Source organism: Sinohyriopsis cumingii, chromosome 2 (genome assembly GCF_028554795.1).
Source record: "Sinohyriopsis cumingii isolate HCF-2022 chromosome 2, ASM2855479v2, whole genome shotgun sequence".
Taxonomy (NCBI): domain Eukaryota; kingdom Metazoa; phylum Mollusca; class Bivalvia; order Unionida; family Unionidae; genus Sinohyriopsis; species Sinohyriopsis cumingii.
Window position 1 is genome coordinate 10,416,947 of NC_142962.1, and position 18,187 is coordinate 10,435,133.

At 37.7% G+C, this 18,187-nt stretch overlaps 1 protein-coding gene across 1 annotated transcript in view; it reads right to left on the minus strand.

Annotated features, from left to right (window-relative positions):
* The window catches only part of LOC149804329 (endoplasmic reticulum membrane-associated RNA degradation protein-like), a 100,776-nt gene that overhangs the window by 69,133 nt on the left and 13,456 nt on the right, over window positions 1-18,187 (minus strand). Inside the window, exons 3-4 of the mRNA XM_089938890.1 lie at window positions 14,232-14,383; window positions 11,628-11,729 (exon numbers count right to left, since the gene is read on the minus strand). Of these exons, the coding sequence (XP_089795016.1) occupies window positions 11,628-11,729; window positions 14,232-14,383 (254 nt within the window). The remainder of the gene's footprint in view (window positions 1-11,627; window positions 11,730-14,231; window positions 14,384-18,187) is intronic.

The window sequence follows — 18,187 nt, forward strand, 5'->3', positions numbered from 1 at the left end:
TATTCTTCTACCGAGATCTTTTGCCTCTATGTTTCGTTGGTTGAATATTTTTTTGGACCATTCGATGATATATTCCTCATCGGCATCAATGTGTTTTCTGGACTCGTCAATTATGCTATCTAGACGCTCTGGTTCTGGTAACCAGACTTCAGTCTGCGCCCGATATGATATAATCGCGTCACTGACAATCAACGATACAAGCATTTCACAATCAATCATAAACCGTAGCAGCGCTATTGGCAGCCACTTCTTTTCAGCCATGTGTCTACCAATCCAAATATAACAACAGCGATGAAGCCCTGCCGCGAATTCAAATGATACTATGCGAGCGAATCCGGTTAAATCAAAATCAGGCAGTGGTCCATTAATAGCAACACGAGTCATTTCATGTCTGGGGTGTCCAAATCGTTTGAAATACTCAGCGGCGGATCCATACCCGAGAAAACTCGCTGGATAACAGGCAACCATATCAACGGAAATCATAGCGTCGCGGTTGTATTCAGTGTTCCATAGTCCACCGTGATAATATTCCAAACAACTGGATTGTACATCCGGTAGAAATTCCTTGCGCGTTGGTCTCCACGCATTTTTCCTTGCTGCAACATGAGCCGCAACCGATGAAATCGTAAAACAATTTGTTAGCAGTTGTTCATCATGCTCTTCAAATTCCATGGCGGTTTTTTTCATCTTGTTGTGAAACGCTTCAGTGCGATATAATTCACCGTTTGGTCTTACAAACTGATCAAAGGTATCCGCATCGTTTTCAGCGCTGCGAAGTAACCACACTGATACAGGGTCATTTTTACACAAGCAAGCAATAGCATCAAATAGTTTCCTCTCCGCGAGAAAACTATCCTCTCCCAGGAATTCCCCCGGAATATACTTTACTGTTCTATCCCGTGGAAATATTGTGACCGCGGGCGTCCACGCGTGTTCGTTATGATCAATAATTTTGATTGGGGCTCCCTTTGATTTATACTTTGATTCATATAATACTTCACCGGTTATCGTTGTAACGGTTATTGGAAATCTCAGCGACGTTTCTAATTTCGCTATGTCGCTGATGGTTGCTCCTCGCTCGCGCACTGTCTCCTCCCATTGGTTTATTTTACTACGTCGTAAATCAGTCAATTTGTTTCCTCGACACGCATTTGTAAAATGCTCTATTACTCGTTCTGCTACACAATTTATCCCCGTTGACTGTTTCATCGGCGCTAGTTTTCCGATATCAGGTTTCTTATTTAACGGGTATATTCCATAGACAACTGCTGTTTCAGGATACGCTCGTTCATAGTATGGTCTGTCAATTCCGGTTAACAACCCTGGCTTGGAGTCGCGGCTAACAATGACTGTTTTCTTATCGCTGAGAACCGGTTCAAATTTATCACGTATGATCCAATTACCTGATTCCACCCGGACAATGAATTTTACTCTGAAGAAATATCTTTTACCGTCAAGTTGTGATATTATCGTTGCTGCGCGGTTGTCGTTCATGGTAGCATCAACAACACCATCAATTCGAAATGTTGACCAACTATGAGATGCACCATCACGCTTGAATTCATTGATACAGTCGCGTATTTTATTCAGCAGGGTTCTATCGTTTATTAACGCTTTTGGTGCGTCCTTGAGGACTCTATCGAGATTAAACCTAATATTTTTCCAGGGCTTAATTGCTGCTAATCTCTCAAACTCTTCCATATAATTAAAACAAGTATTTAAATGATAGAATACAGTATAATGAATCACTGCAAATGGTTGATGATTGGGTCGACAACCCCGTGCAATAAATCATGTAGAGGTGAATTCTGCGGGTATCATTTACAAAGCGTTCGTAATGGTTCTCTTGGCCCCCTACCGTGCTTGGTTTGTCACGTTGGTGTAAGAGGAAAATCGCAGTTGTGTATCAATTGTGGCGGAAAGTGATACAGAGAGTTAAAACGTTATTATGATAAACGAATAAAAAATGCCGTCATTGACCCCACCGCAGACTTCGTCATCAAAACTCCTCAGGACTACATTGCAAGGTTTATAATTAAACCAAATAATGAATTAGACAAGTAGTATTATTATACAAATGAACCAAGAATTTCAGCCGCATCCCGTGCTCGTTAATTACGAGGCATCTCGCGACGGCGTTGTTAGAAATTGTAGACTGAAGAAGCCGATTGGTACCGTAAATAATCACGGATACTTGATGTTTGGTGCCGGAAAGAAGAAATATCTTGTTCACAGGGTGGTATTTGAAGCATTCAATGGATTAATCGAGGACGGTCTCGTTATTGATCATATTGATGGATGTACTCAAAATAATTCTCTTATAAACCTGCAAGCTATCTCTCAGAGTGAAAATAGTAAAAAAGGCCAAACTGGTAAATGCTCAAAAAAAGCAAAAAGCGTAAAGTCATTTGATACAACAACTCACGAGGAAAAAATATTTCAGTCGATGAATGAGGCAGGAAAATATTTCGATATTTGTAGAGCCTCAATACAATTTGTTGCAGAACGAGTATATCAAACAGCGATCTCAAAAAAGACGGGTCATAGAATTCGATTTTCGTATATAGATACGAAGTCACCGTGACAAGGTCACGTCTGTTCCGGAAGAAAATAAATTATCCTACGGTTAACACACCTCGGGATTGATACGCGGGGTTTCATTTTTTTTTTGATATTAGAAATAAGATGTTTTATAAGAATATGAATATCGAAGACATCAATAATATATTAACCGAGATTTTAAAATTAAAAAATCAAGGAATTGAATTATCTGATAAGCTTGATAACCAAAAAATATTGTCCGATTATGAAATTATTAACGAGCAATCAAAGAAAGGTCGATATACCTTGCCACGCGAGTATTCTTTTATAAAGCGATTACAATATACGATCAATGAAAACTTGTATGGCAATGACGTAAATGCATTTATTGGACTATTTACTGCCGTTGAGACAGTACGAAAAAAACTCGGACAGGCTTTTGAACGACGTCGAGAAATCTCTAATAAAATTAAAAACATTAGAAGGATTATAGACAAAAACTCCGTGGAGCCCCTAGGACATATCCCCGACACACTCGGCGGGAAATTAGAAATTACGGAGCAATTGCAATAATGGTAGGCGAATCACTTACTACTCGGCTAGCCAGAGAGCGGCTAGTAGCGCTTAAAAAGTTCATACCGTTACGAGACAGGGTCCGAAAACAACTTCAAACGCGGCAACAACTACAAACTGATTTTGCTGTTGGAAGCGAACAGCTCTTTGCTCCGGTAACTAAAGCGACCAAAGATGTTACGGCGGCAACTGTGCCCGTCCTCGGTGCGCTTGAAAAGATAGCGGCTCAGACCGAGCAAACAAAAGAGTCTCTGGAAACACTCCCTGCGAAAATAGCATTCGCTACAACACGGAGGCCGCCACCACTCGCTATAACGGACCCACAAGAACCTTATGTTACAATAGCCGACGAGGAAGAACTAGGCGCCACCGCAAGAGAACCAGAAGAAGAAATACCGGAGGAAATACCGGAAGGAATACCGGAAAAAAAAGAAAGAGGGGGGAATATACCCCGTAATGTTCTTAAAAAGAGCACAATAGATAAAATTAGAACCTTCGACAGCGATGACGAATTAGTTAATTTTACTGTTACAAATTTTGTTAAGGGCACACGAGATGAGCATATCAATAGCGGCTACGAGAAAAATATAAGGTCGTTAAAGGATTGGACAAGAATAGTGTATTTAGCAGGTAGATATAAAGATGCATTACCACATTGTGGTGATCCCAATTACGACGCATTCCACAAGGAAGTTAAGAGTAGAACACCAAAACACGGAAAAGGATACTCTGTTGGTAAAGAATCCTACGGCGTTACCTGTCCTGGTAGTGTTCTCAGTGATATATCACGGCTAGAAATACTAATCGGAGGAAAACGAGCCGGAAATAACTCTCCGGAAATAATCAATGAGGCCGCTGATATTTGCAGGCGGTTATTTGCCGGTGGTATCATGGACATTAATGTATATCGAACGCTCATAGACGAACTCGTGGACCACGGTCATTACAGCGATTGATCAATCACTGGTGACCAACCACTAATTGGAAAACACTGGTGTTTTTTATAATAAAGATGATTATACACTACAACCATGATAAACCAGTCAGCGTCTACGTGGTAAACTCACGATTGCCCGTATACCGCGCGTGGTACGGAGACGGTCTCGGTAGCACCATTGCGGGGTTATTTACAAGAATGGCTCCAAAAGTAGCGCCGTTAGCCAAACAATTAGGAATGAAGGCTATTGATGTTATTCGTGATAAGGGTATTAGTGCTATTGGAGATGTCGCCGGAAGGGCGTTTTCTGCAGCAAAGGACAAACTAATGTCGTTGGTAAAATCCAAAGGATTTTCACGAAAACCACCGGTGATGCCATCAACGACAGTGATGCCTGCAAATGTCAGTAAAGTAATAAATAACGCCGTGGAAGAAAAACTAGCGTCGTTGGTAAACAATAATCAAGATGACATCGCAAACATAATAGCGGGAAGTGGTTTAAAACGACGACGATGATTTAGATGCATCAGCGTATTATTAAATAAAATGTTTAAACGAACAGCCGACCCGGCGTTTGATATGGACGCACCAGTGCACAAGGATGATTCTGTCCGTAATTATCAGTTTTATTCCTATCATGCAGTACAACCCAACATACGATCGCGAATTGAACTTCAAGTCCATGATACCAGTAAATATTTTTTACCGTGTGAAGCGTTTATTGAAATCGAAGGAGAACTTGTAACAGAGGCCGATACTCCTGCTGTACCAGCACCGTATCCAGATGGTACCAAAGTTGGCTTAGTCAATAACGGCGTAATGGCACTATTTGAGAGCGCAAAATATCTCATTGATGGAAGAGAGATCGAGTCTATAGAACGTGATGTTGATGTTGCTACAACAATAATCGGGCTAGCAAGATATTCCGACGATTATACAAGATCAGCGGGTCCATCTATGATGTTTGCAAAGGATACTAGAAACACTGCTGGAAACTCGCAATTTGTGGTAAGACGACCAAGAAATAATGCTAATAACGCTGATGCTGATGTTGAGAATATGATTATAAACAGCGATCCTAATTTTAACATCGGAGCTGCAACACGCATATCAATGTTAACAGGGCCGCGTAGATCTTTCTCATGCGCGATTCCACTGCATCATATATTTGGATTTTGTAGGAACGTGCGAAAAGTTATCTACGGAGCAAAGCATACCGTGGTGCTTGTGCGAAAAGGTGATGATAGAAATGCAATTTGGAGAATTCCAGCGGATCTTGCGAATCCAAATAATGACTCTGGTAAAGTCGTTTTAACTAAAATATTATTGTGGATGCCAGTAATGACTCCATCCATTACCACAGAGGCACGATTGCTATCCTTTATGGAGCAGGGAGGAAAATCATTACTAAGTTGGCTAACAACAACAACAGATACTAAGCAATCAAATATCAATGGTATATTCACATGGAACCTGGCATCACAACAAGGCATTTCAGCTCCGCGTCATATATTTGTTGCGTTGCAGGATATGACGAGAGTTGATAATCAACTATCCAGCCATATGATATTTGATCGATTAGGCGTTACTGACGTCTCGCTGAGAATAAACGGCCAGCAGGAACCATCTGAGGATATACAACTTAATTACGGTCAAAACCATATTGCACGCGTGTACCATCGGTTGCTGTCGTATATGAGTCGTGATCAAAACGTCGACACTGGTTTGCAAATATCACAACATGATTTCAAAGAACTATATCCGATCTATTACTTTTCGCTGGAACATCTTGATTTAACAAGACAATCCGTCATTGATATACACTTCCGAGCTAATGTAACTTGCGGCGTTATTGCCGATTATAGAGCGGTTGCTGTCATTCTCAGCGATAAATCAATGCTGTTGGAAGGCGTTGGTGGACGAATGAGAATCGTTGATGCACCAGTGGAAAACATGTAATTGAAAACATAAACGCGTTTACAATAAAAATGTCGTATAATGTTGTCGGCGTAGAGTTGACCGATGGTCAAGTCAAGAAATTACGATCAAAGTCGGCTAAACAATGTGGAACCACAATAACGTTAAAGCCGTCACAGATGGCAGGTGGTAATCATAAGATATCGTTGACGGCGCGTCAAATAAAACATTTCAATGATGCGATGAAGAATAAAAAGGGTGTTCAAATAGATTTTTCGGCCGCAGCGATTAAAAACATGGAAAAGACCGGTGGGATATTTCCGTTGTTAGCTGCGATTCCAGCGTTGATTGCCGCGGCGGCCCCAGCAGTGGCGAAGGCGGCGGCGTTAGGAGCCGTTGGTACCGCGGCGGAAATGGCATTGAAGAAGGCAACCGGGAAAGGCTATAAAAAAAAACGACCCGTAGCCGGAAAGGGTCTAAGACTACCGGGAACCCCGTATTCATGGTACTCGGGGAAGGGTCTAAGACTACCGGGAACCGTTTAATGACTCCAATGTCTAATTTTGATTTAATAGATGCCGCAAACGCGTTAGCGATAAAAAACTTCAGAGGTGTTTTCATGAGGGATCAATTACCGACAAAACCAAGGAATATTGAAATCGGTATAATTAACCTCGATGGGTCCTCCGGAGCGGGAACTCATTGGGTTGCATACGCAATTGATCCACGTGCGATCGTCTATTTTGATTCATACGGGTTAGCCCCGCCAAACGAGTTCATGCGGTATATCCGGGCGTGTTCAGCCCCGGTTTTTTATTCCACGCTGCCAACACAACAATTAAGTGACCCACCGATATGTGGCCGTGAGGTATTGAACGTACTCGCGGCGATTTCATCATCGCGGAAACCACCTCATGTGGTTGTAAACGAATACACTAGTGGAGTCGTAGAGGCCCGGCGGGTTAATTAAAAACACTGGTTTTTTTTACAATAATAATGATTGATATTTGGGGACGACCGGTTTCGGCGCTGAAAAAACCCACGGAAACGCTCGCCACCGATGACATAAAAAAACTAATTGAGGATGAAATCGCTGATACGTTAAATTTAACCAGTGTTGACCCGGGCGAAATAGTTGTATTTCAAGACCGCCAGGGTAAACTGAAATCCAGTAATGTGTCGCTGAATGACGTTTTAATACGAAATAATGATGCCGCCGAGAACACTATCGCGTTGTATACCGATGACGGACGACTTAAATCAGGTGAATCCATCTTGACGATAAATGGAAAAATAAGTACACTTGGCGACAATTATATATCCGTGTCGGATTCGTTAAAAAATTTGTATGATAAATTTAACGCGCAAGCAAATCAGTTCGAGGGGATACAAAAGTCTGTCACCGATATACAACTCACTACTGCTAGTTTTTTTTGAACCCCGACGGTAACCGAACCGAATCTTGTAGGGATAAAAAATACTATTTCGGAGTTTACAACGCTGTCGGGCCAATTTTACACGTTACGAAAAAATTTTAACAGGGCTGATAACACCATTGATAAATTCTTTGGTAAAAAAAATACCAGACCGGAAGAAATTACAATAACTATAAATGATATCACTGCGTATGGACAGGAAATAGAAACAATCAAAACTGATGTTGCAACGAACAAAGCGGGGTTATACGTTCATATACAGGAAATAGGAACAGTCAAAACTAATGTTGCAACGAACGAAAGGGGTTTATACGTGCATGAACGGAGAATAGAAACAATCAAAAATGATGTTGCAACGAACAAAAGGAGTGTAGACGTGCATGGACAGGAAATAGAAACAATCAAAACTGATATTACAGAGATTAAAGACAGATTACCTAGAATGACAGAGCAACTCGAAAAAATGAAAACACCTCATGGGAGCATCGGCAATAGCGTATACACGGTTCAATACGTATCATTCGATTGGACTCCTACGAATGATACAGTAAATATCACCGCAATTGTTAAGGGCATTTATCGATTGACATTGATTTCAGCGATGCAGTTTAATATATCATCGTCGAGTTCATCTGTGTTTAACAATACAATATCAACAATTATAGACAAGGACACAGTTGAACCGTTTACAATTAAAGCCGTTGATAGCAGTCTATTTAGGGCAAACATCACATGGTATGTGGAATTTGTAGCGGATCTAAGTGAGTAATTGAAAACACTAGCTCTTTTAAAATAAAATGCCCACCAGGGTAATTGAATCAGAGGTATCACCGACGTCACATCAATATCGATTCGATACCGCAAAAGAATTCTCCGCGAGCTTAAAAACGCTTTCCGAACAATACCGTATAAAAATAAAAAAATACCGTCGAAAAATAACCACCATCGACGCGGTCGTGTACTCGGTGTCAGGTATAGTAGCCGTTACCGGTGTTATTTTATCCACGGTGACCATGATAGCCCCGATCGCTGTTCCAATCGCTATCTCCGCGGCGACAACAATTGCTGGAGTCGCCAACGCAATCACTAAAAAGATATCATCGTGTGCTCAGAAAAAACTCAGCGAGTATACAGTTCGCCACCAAATAGTATCCGACGCGTACTCGAAATTATCCGGGTTGATCTCGTTGGCGATAGATAATTCGTTTATATCCGATGATGAATTCTCCACGATGGTCCAGTTGTATAACTCCGCGATGTTGAAATTAGAAATTGAAAATAACTTTAGTAATAACAATAATGTCACTCAAACTGCTTCAACGGATCGCGGAGAACACAACTCCGATACAAACAAACATGATATCGATAACATCAACGAAGCCAGAATTCAGTGTAAACTTCCCATCACCGGTTCCAGTGAAGGAAATAGCGCTGGCAAAATTGCGAGTATATCACAGTTGGCCTAATATCCGAGCGGAAGCATTTAACGGACAACAACCTAATAACTCGCTGGTTTTTGCATGGACGAATAAACCCGATGGGACCCCAGACTGGAATGAGGTTACAATACCAACTGGGTCATACCAAGTAGAACAAATCAATAAAGAATTTCAACGCAGGATAAAATCGATCACAGGAAAAGAATCAAAAATCGATATTACGGTTCATGAACCGACGTTATCGTCGACGATTGAAATAAGCACACCAGGGTATATGGTTGATATTTATAACAGTTCAATAAGAACCATACTAGGTTGGCCCGAGAATCCACCTAATGAAATTCCCGCGGATTTGCACACGAATGCGCAATCGTATCATGAAATTATTCCCAGTTATCGAGATAATTTGTCTATTATAAAAAACACGTTATTACCCAGTTGGTTTTTATTTCAAAACAGGAATATCATGCAGTGGTTTTTTCAGTATGAAAAAACCCCTGAATCGATCGTCATATTAACAGTTATTTTAAATGATATCACTAATGCTTTTATCGAGATTAATCATTATTACCAATTGCAACTAGAACAACTACGGAAAACAAAAGCACGAAAACACGTTGAGGTGTTAAATCAACTTATATCAGACATGGAATATATCAATGAACGAATCGTTAAAATGATATCCGATAACAGCGATGATAATAAACAAAAATTCCTAACCGAGTATAATATCACAGAAGCCGATTTACCCGATTTCAAGTTTCCAGAATACAACGTGCCAGAACTAAGAAAGTCTCTTAATGATTTTCTCGGTCCATCAATTATCCTCAGACACGATAACGGAGATGGTGGTAGGCATATTGCTCCATACAACGTAAATATCGCATCGGTGATAGCAATCAATCTAGTGTGTGATGTTATCGAAGGGAGTTACCAGGTAGATACCAAGCAATCAAATCAAGCTCAACAGGGGTATATCCTTTATTCATTTTCGCCAACAGCCCCTCCAGGATTCTTAATCGTTGAGAGCCCAATTAATCCGGTCTATATGCGATGCCATAATCGGTTTTTAACGAGAATTAATTTTAGACTTACCGATCAGTCAAATAACCTAATTGATCTACAAGAGGAGGAGTTAGTGATCACTCTGTTTGTTAGATCATTGTAAGCAGCAGGGGGGGCAATGACATCAACGCGGTCGTCGCTGTGTTTACCGGACGCTGACAAAACTGGGATCGGCTCGCATTAAACCAAATGACGTCACCATCGTGTAGGATGGACCGACGTCATTTTTTTTTTACCAGCGCTGACTACACCGGATCCGCTGAGTGCAGAAAGTAATAATTAAGCAAAATAACGATTGGACAAAATGTCCGATTCGCCCCCCCTGCTGCTTGCCTTCTGCATTCAGGGGCTATGTGTTTCTTAATCAAACAATGGTTTCTCCCTGACTTAAGTGGTCACTGGCAAGTATCTACAGTGATCACCCAGTCTATGCAAATAACATTTTTGTTTTACAAGGAAGGTATTATTTTAGATAAAGAAATAGCTTTGATGTGCAAAGTTTGTATCTCTATTGTTACTCGCTGTCAGTGCAACTTAATGTGGCAATAAGTCAGTTTCGAAAGCAAAGCAATTTTTATCATTGGTATAAGGTCAAGGCAATTCATTTGCAGGATTGTGTGAAATGTAGTTGTATTATCGCAGCAGAAATGGAAGTCACTATTTGTGTCAGTGTGACAGGTATAGTTCAACATTTTCATCTCTGTGTCTGTGAATTCAAGCTATCTCTGAAGAAAGAAGTTTGTCTCTGAGAAGAGATACCACTGTGAATTCAAGCTATCTCTGAAGAAAGAAGTTTGTCTCTGAGAAGAGATACCACTGTGAATTCAAGCTATCTCTGAAGAAAGAAGTTTGTCTCTGAGAAGAGATACCAGCCATATCCCTTTTCATTAAGGTTAAGGGTCATGTAGTATTCGGCAAAGACAGGTGAAGTTTCAGTTTATGGGTCACAAAGACCCATAAAGGTCACAAAGATATATGGCTTCTCACATAAGCCGACTGTCTCTTAAACTGAGCAATTGACTAACCCAGCTATTATTTCAAAGGCATGAAAAGCTGTCTCCATGTGAAATGAATACAAGTTGCCCGACCAAAGAGTTAGTCCTTTGTTTAGTCTCATGTATGCTGTCAGTCAAATCCCTGTTTTGCCATTATGCACAAAACAAACTAAAATCAGTGACTATTTGAAGCCAGTGATGATTAAATTTATAGGCTGGATTAAAGTGACCAGGATACAGCAATTCTGTGTAGAACATAAATTTGGGAGAAAACATATGTATTTATGATTCTGTTGAATAATGCTCATAAAACAACCTTGATGAGGAAGTAATAGCAATAATAACCATACAACTACTACTACTACTAACTACTAATATTAATGTTTATAATTACAACAATATTTGGTGCATGGCATTTATTCAAAAACCATTTTTAAAAAGTGAACCTGTGTACAAAAGGTCAGCTTTGCCTTTCCCATTGGTGGACACTATTGACAGGTTTCACTGTACTCAAATTTATGGATTGAAAAAGGAATGCCATTATCTCCACTGAAGGATCACTGTTCACTGGTTCTTAAATTTCAAACTAAACCGGTGCAGCATGAAAAATGAACTTTAGTAATGATACAGTTGTGACATGTTTAATATCAAAGACAAATATCCCAAAATGCATCATAATACATGCTTGCTTCCTTCCTTACTTACTATATGAAAAAGAACTCACATCACCAAGTGCTCTTTCAAGGACAGCACTCAAAAGCAGCAAAGCCACAAGTTTTTCAACATCTCTGTCAGACTTCAGGTGACAAAAACATTCTGTAATAGTCTCAACAAAGAAATAAAAAATGGGTTGATTTAAATTACTGACAGATACTGTGAATCATAGTTTTTGTGACATTAAATTTTCATGAATTGAGTTGATCATTTTCACAACCTGAAATTTTCAAGATCTGTTGCCTTGGCAACATGCATATATTGTTATGTACATTTAATTTAATTATTTGTTTGTTAGTTTTTAATTTTTTTAAATTCTATTACATGCTATTGTAATGTAACTTTATTTACTGGATTTGACATTGTCCAGAAATTCAGTTCAGTTCTGTCTGACTTGACTGTTTCTTTTATATAAACAACTAATAATAAAAACACTGTATCTAGTTTCTGACTTTGATTCAAAACTAGTGATAGTTTTAATGAACAACTTTTTTTCATTTTTTTAAAAATTCATTCTCAGAGTAAGAATTATTATGTTAAGGCCATACCTGGACAACGTGATATTTATAATGTAATAAACTTCCATTTCTTGAACGCTGACCCCATCCGGGAATTTGTTTTGTGTCTTAGTTAAACTTATTATGGATGTTTTGAGAAAGAATAGTCATTCATGCCTTAACCCTTTACCTCATACAAGCGTCTTTGGACGCCTTTACTCCATTCGCATGGAAGTGCCTTTTGACGCCTCTATAAGATTCGCATGGAGGCGCCTTTTGACGCCTGCTATAAACATCAGCCATTTTGAGCTAGTTTTCATTGCGCCACCTTCGGGGAAAACCCCCCTAGTAGATACTACATTCATTTCTGTGAATGACAATTATGTCAGATCATGTGGTCGCTATTCATGCACTGGTCGATATCTGCTATTTAAAGTAACTGGGTCGTAATCTCCTGTCTCCAAAATGGCAGCCGCGGATTTCATTCAGTACGTACGAAGTTTTCACGCTTAGAATAACAACCACGAAAGATTCAATAAATTAGGTAAAGTCTCTGATATTGATGTAGGCAGCAATTAGTTTTTAAAAATTATCAAATTCAGATGACTTAGTGATATAGACGCACACGAAAACCTTGTAAATTTCGAGTATTGGAAATGGCAGCTACGGTTGGTCACGCGGCCTCACTGACATGACGGTGAACGAGTTCTCTCAAGATTTTGAAGCACATAAAAAAAATCTTCTGTGAAAAATAATTACACAGCTATAACAATTGGACTTTACTCTTAAATTTGTCCACATATAATATATGTGTACCAAAACTGTAAAATGGTTAAAATTGATGTTAAACGTAACACACACTACATTGCTTAACAGTTCACAGGCAGGATTTCAATCAGTACTTACGAAGTTTTCACGATTAGAATCACAACCACGAAAGATTCAATAACTTAGGTAAAGGCTCTGATATGTATGTAAGCAGCAATTAGTTTTTATTGATTATCAAATTCAGATGACATAGACACAGACGAAAAACGTGTAAATTTCGAGTATGGGAAATAGCAGCTACGGTCGGTCACGCGGCCTCACTGACATGACGGTGAACGAGTTCTCTCTCGATTTTAACGCACATAAAATATTCTTCTGTGAAAAATAATGACACAGCTATAACAATTGGACTTTACTCTTAAATTTTTCCACATATAATAAATGTCTACCTAAAACGTAAAATGGTTAAAACTGCTGTTAAACGTAACACCACTACATTGCTTAACAATTCACAGGCATGGCTATGCGAATGCGGTCGGCAAGGTAACAGGTGTTCTATTTATAGCGTGCTGCACTTTGTCACTATGCTCTATGAGGTAAAGGGTTAACACTTGAGATGTCCAGGTGTTTTATGTTGTGTCCAGTTTGGGATAACTATTTTATTTTCTTCAAATTGTTTTGAAGAAAACTGATTCTTTTCCCTGGAAATAGTGCTCTAAATAAATTCTTGGATAAGGACATTTATCGAAATTTATACAGAATTAGAAACTTGGAATAATATCTTCTGTGATTCTACAAGAGATTGTTGACACTTTGCTGAAAATTAATGACGTCTTTGTCTTCCATTTTGGATTTCATCGGGATTCAAAATCAGTTTCATTCAGAACTTTTTTTTACTAATACTTCTATTATTTTAATTCTTGGATTATTTTTGGATTTAATTCATAAAATCGTAAGTTCCTTTTTCTCATTTTTCACTTAATATTCTAGGGAAATAAATTATTTGTTAACTTTTACAAAGCTTGTTGTGTTCACTCTTTTCTGTTAATTTTTGTAAGAGCCTATACTCATAACAATATTATACCTATAGTGAGTAATATTTACAGGAAAATAAACTTTACAATTTCAACTTTTCCAATGGGTGATGTTCTGCAACCTCCCAGTGAACCAAATTTTGCCCAAAAATCTAACACTGAGACTCAAATTAACAAACTATATGCAAATCTCCATATGCAAAAATCAGAAACATTGTGAATTTATCTTTTGATCAAATCTTTTAATGACAAACATTTTAATTAATTTTATTCAAAAAGTCAAATTATTTATCCTAGCTAACTCTATCTAATCACCTGCTCTTTTGCTGTCCAACTACAATATGATCCATAGATGCTTTTAAAATCTTCAACACTGCCAAAACGGGTTAGAGATTTCTCCACAAAAGTGAATACTGCAGCCAGGGATTGGACTGAGCTGATGAAATACTTCTGGCTGTCCACAGGATCTGGAATAGGAACTCAGAATAATATCATAGATCCCAAATAGTTTATCACGTTACCAACTATTTAACAACAAGGGTTCTGCACAACATAATATCTCATTTATTTGGAGTGTGTTGAACATTAGTTTGCCCATAAGAAATTTTAACAATGGCTTGCATGTGTCAGAAACTTTCACACTGGCATGCATAAAATACTTTTAAGTTACCTTGCATGTCCCCCACTTTAACATTATCTTGTACATGTGACGAACAGTGCCATAAACATTAAGTGAAAACACCAAGGAACCAAAGTCAATGAAGCATGAAATAAAAGTCACAGTATTCTCTTTTTAGTAGGGGTAAAGTACTCATGGAAAATTATCCTCTAATTAAATTTCATGACTGCCATGAACACAGCCTGAACAATTAACTTTGACACCATAATTAAACAAAGTCAGTGAAGTAGGAATACAGGTCACAATAATCTATTAAACAAAGTCAGTGAAGTAAGAATACAGTTCACAATAATCTATTAGACAAAGTCAGTGAAGTAAGAATACAGGTCACAATAATCTATTAAACAAAGTCAGTGAAGTAAGAATACAGGTTACAATAATCTATTAAACAAAGTCAGTGAAGTAGGAATATAGGTCACAAAGTCAGTGAAGTAAGAATACAGGTCTCAATAATCTATTAAACAAAGTCAGTGAAGTAGGAATACAGGTCACAATAATCTATTAAACAAAGTCAGTAAAGTAGGAATACAGGTCACAATAATCTATTAAACAAAGTCAGTGAAGTAGGAATACAGGTCACAATAATCTATTAAACAAAGTCAGTAAAGTAGGAATACAGGTCACAATAATCTATTAAACAAAGTCAGTAAAGTAGGAATACAGGTCACAATAATCTATTAAACAGAGTCAGTGAAGTAAGAATACAGGTCACAATAATCTATTAAACAAAGTCAGTAAAGTAGGAATACAGGTCACAATAATCTATTAAACAAAGTCAGTAAAGTAGGAATACAGGTCACAGTAATCTATTAAACAAAGTCAGTGAAGTAGGAATACAGGTTACAATAATCTATTAAACAAAGTCAGTGAAGTAGGAATATAGGTCACAAAGTCAGTGAAGTAAGAATACAGGTCTCAATAATCTATTAAACAAAGTCAGTGAAGTAGGAATACAGGTCACAATAATCTATTAAACAAAGTCAGTAAAGTAGGAATACAGGTCACAATAATCTATTAAACAAAGTCAGTGAAGTAGGAATACAGGTCACAATAATCTATTAAACAAAGTCAGTAAAGTAGGAATACAGGTCACAATAATCTATTAAACAAAGTCAGTAAAGTAGGAATACAGGTCACAATAATCTATTAAACAGAGTCAGTGAAGTAAGAATACAGGTCACAATAATCTATTAAACAAAGTCAGTAAAGTAGGAATACAGGTCACAATAATCTATTAAACAAAGTCAGTAAAGTAGGAATACAGGTCACAGTAATCTATTAAACAAAGTCAGTGAAGTAGGAATACAGGTCACAATAATCTATTAAACAAAGTCAGTAAAGTAAGAATACAGGTCACAATAATCTATTTTTCTAGTTGGGATGTAGCCCTTATAATGATAAATCATTTCCTTAGATTTCAATACTCTATTAACAGTTCACATAAACAACTTTAAAAACTAAAATTGAATAAAGTAAGAGAAGTATGAAATATTGATCAGAGACATATTTTTGTAGCAATGTTCAAGTGCTTCTTGAGGTGCATTTTCTCCCAAAATTTCTTTTTCTATTTAGAATATGATGTACATAAAGTGAATAAAATGTAATGAAGTCATGAGCTAACCAAAAGCTTAATCCTGAACAGATTCATGGAAAACAAAGTTAGCTCCCTTGAGCTATCTCATGGGATCAGATCCATGAAACCACAAGAAAAAGTTTCCTGTTGTTGAAAACCTGAGAAACAAGAAATGTTTGAGATGCAAGGAGGATCAGATCTCCCACTAGTAGATCCATATTAAGAGTCATTTTACCCCAAAACTGTCAAGTCCTGGAGTCACGTTCAGATTTTTGGAGTAAGTGCTAATGGTTAACATGATTTGTTGTATAAAAACTTATGCCAATGGCTGGGACACTACAATAGCACTCTTATACTCACTTACAAGTAGTGTCAAACTGCAAATGACATAGACCCTGATCTGCTGTTGCATAATGCATCAGCAGATTAAAGTCTAGGTTCTACTGATTACTCCTGATAAACCCAAATCTGCAGTTAACCTCAACTTATAAACAAGCATATACGATATCTGGCTAGAAACGATCCTGACAAGACTTATTCCAACTGTTACATGTGTGTTGTGAACTTGAATATGGATCCCATAAGATGGCACCTTTTTAACAGTTTTTGCAGGGTTTATATCACTGACACATATATCAGTAGTATTACCAAAGTGTACTCTTACAAGCTAAGAAGTAAAATTTGCTTGAACAAACAAGAAATAAAAAATCCTTGGCTTCCTGTCCCACCCATTTCTTAATGTATTCCCCTTAACCTAACTTGTAAAATCTATGAATTGATAACAAAATCATCTGCTGCTGAGAAAGTGACACTTACCATATATCGGAACACGGTAATGCTGGTCAGAAAAGATGAATGTAGGACATAGAGTACATGTAACAAGGATTTCCAAGGTGGAATTATTCTGTCCACCTAGCATAGTTGCCATTGTGAATGTCTACATTGTTGGTTTTATTGTCCTCACTGGAAAAATGACTAGGTAATAGTGGACATCTACTACATCACATGAAACTTACCTGTCTGATTAGTAGAATGACATTTTTAAAATGTGTATACTGCTTTTAATGTTCAAATACTCACCCATCAAAGCACATTAGGGACATACCATTTAACTGGGGGGGGGAGAAAAAATTAAAGGATTTGTTTTAAAAAGAATTGCAACTCCCAAATAACTTTTATATCGACTACAATAGTTGCAAGAAATTATTTATCTCGATGTACAAGAAACAAAATAGCAATGTTTCAACAAATATTCCCAGCTCCAACCCACCCCACCCATGAAAAAATTAAAAGGCTGGTTCCTTAACATAAATGTATTAACAGAGATGAAAGATTAATTTTTCAAGCAAAAGAATTATCACATTGACACAAAAAGGAAAAAGATGTTACAGCAATCTGGAAGATGACTGTATGGACTATTCAGTTAATCAAATAAAGAATATGAGAAACACTGATCTTTTTTTTGTCTGATTCTGTCAGTCACTTTACAGACTTGCTTAACATGTTCGACCTCTATGATATCCATCCTCTGAATGGCACATCCACTGGGTGTGATCAAAATTATTGTATTTACTGTAAAAAAAAACACTTGTTTTTGTACAATGGATTATTTTTACTTTAAAAGTGAAATATCTTTTCATAAGTTTTTTCTCATTTATCTTGTATTATATTACGCATAAACTTTACATTTCATTTCAATCAATAATACCTTCAATACTGTACCAAATTACTACCAGCAACGTGTTTGTCAACACTATAAAATCTAACTCATTGTACTTGCAGCAATTGTTCCTAATATGTGGCTTCATATTTTGTAAAGATTTTAAACAGGTGTCACTGGTTGAACTTCTGTATTAACTTCGAACTGAAGATGGGGTAGGCTATGGCTACAAAGGCTATAAATATAAATTTGTTGTCTATTTTTTGAAAATTGTGTATCAATTATTGGGTCACTACAATTACTGTGTTTTCATTCTGATTACTGCAGCAATAGTCTCATTCGACTTTTAATCTATTTAT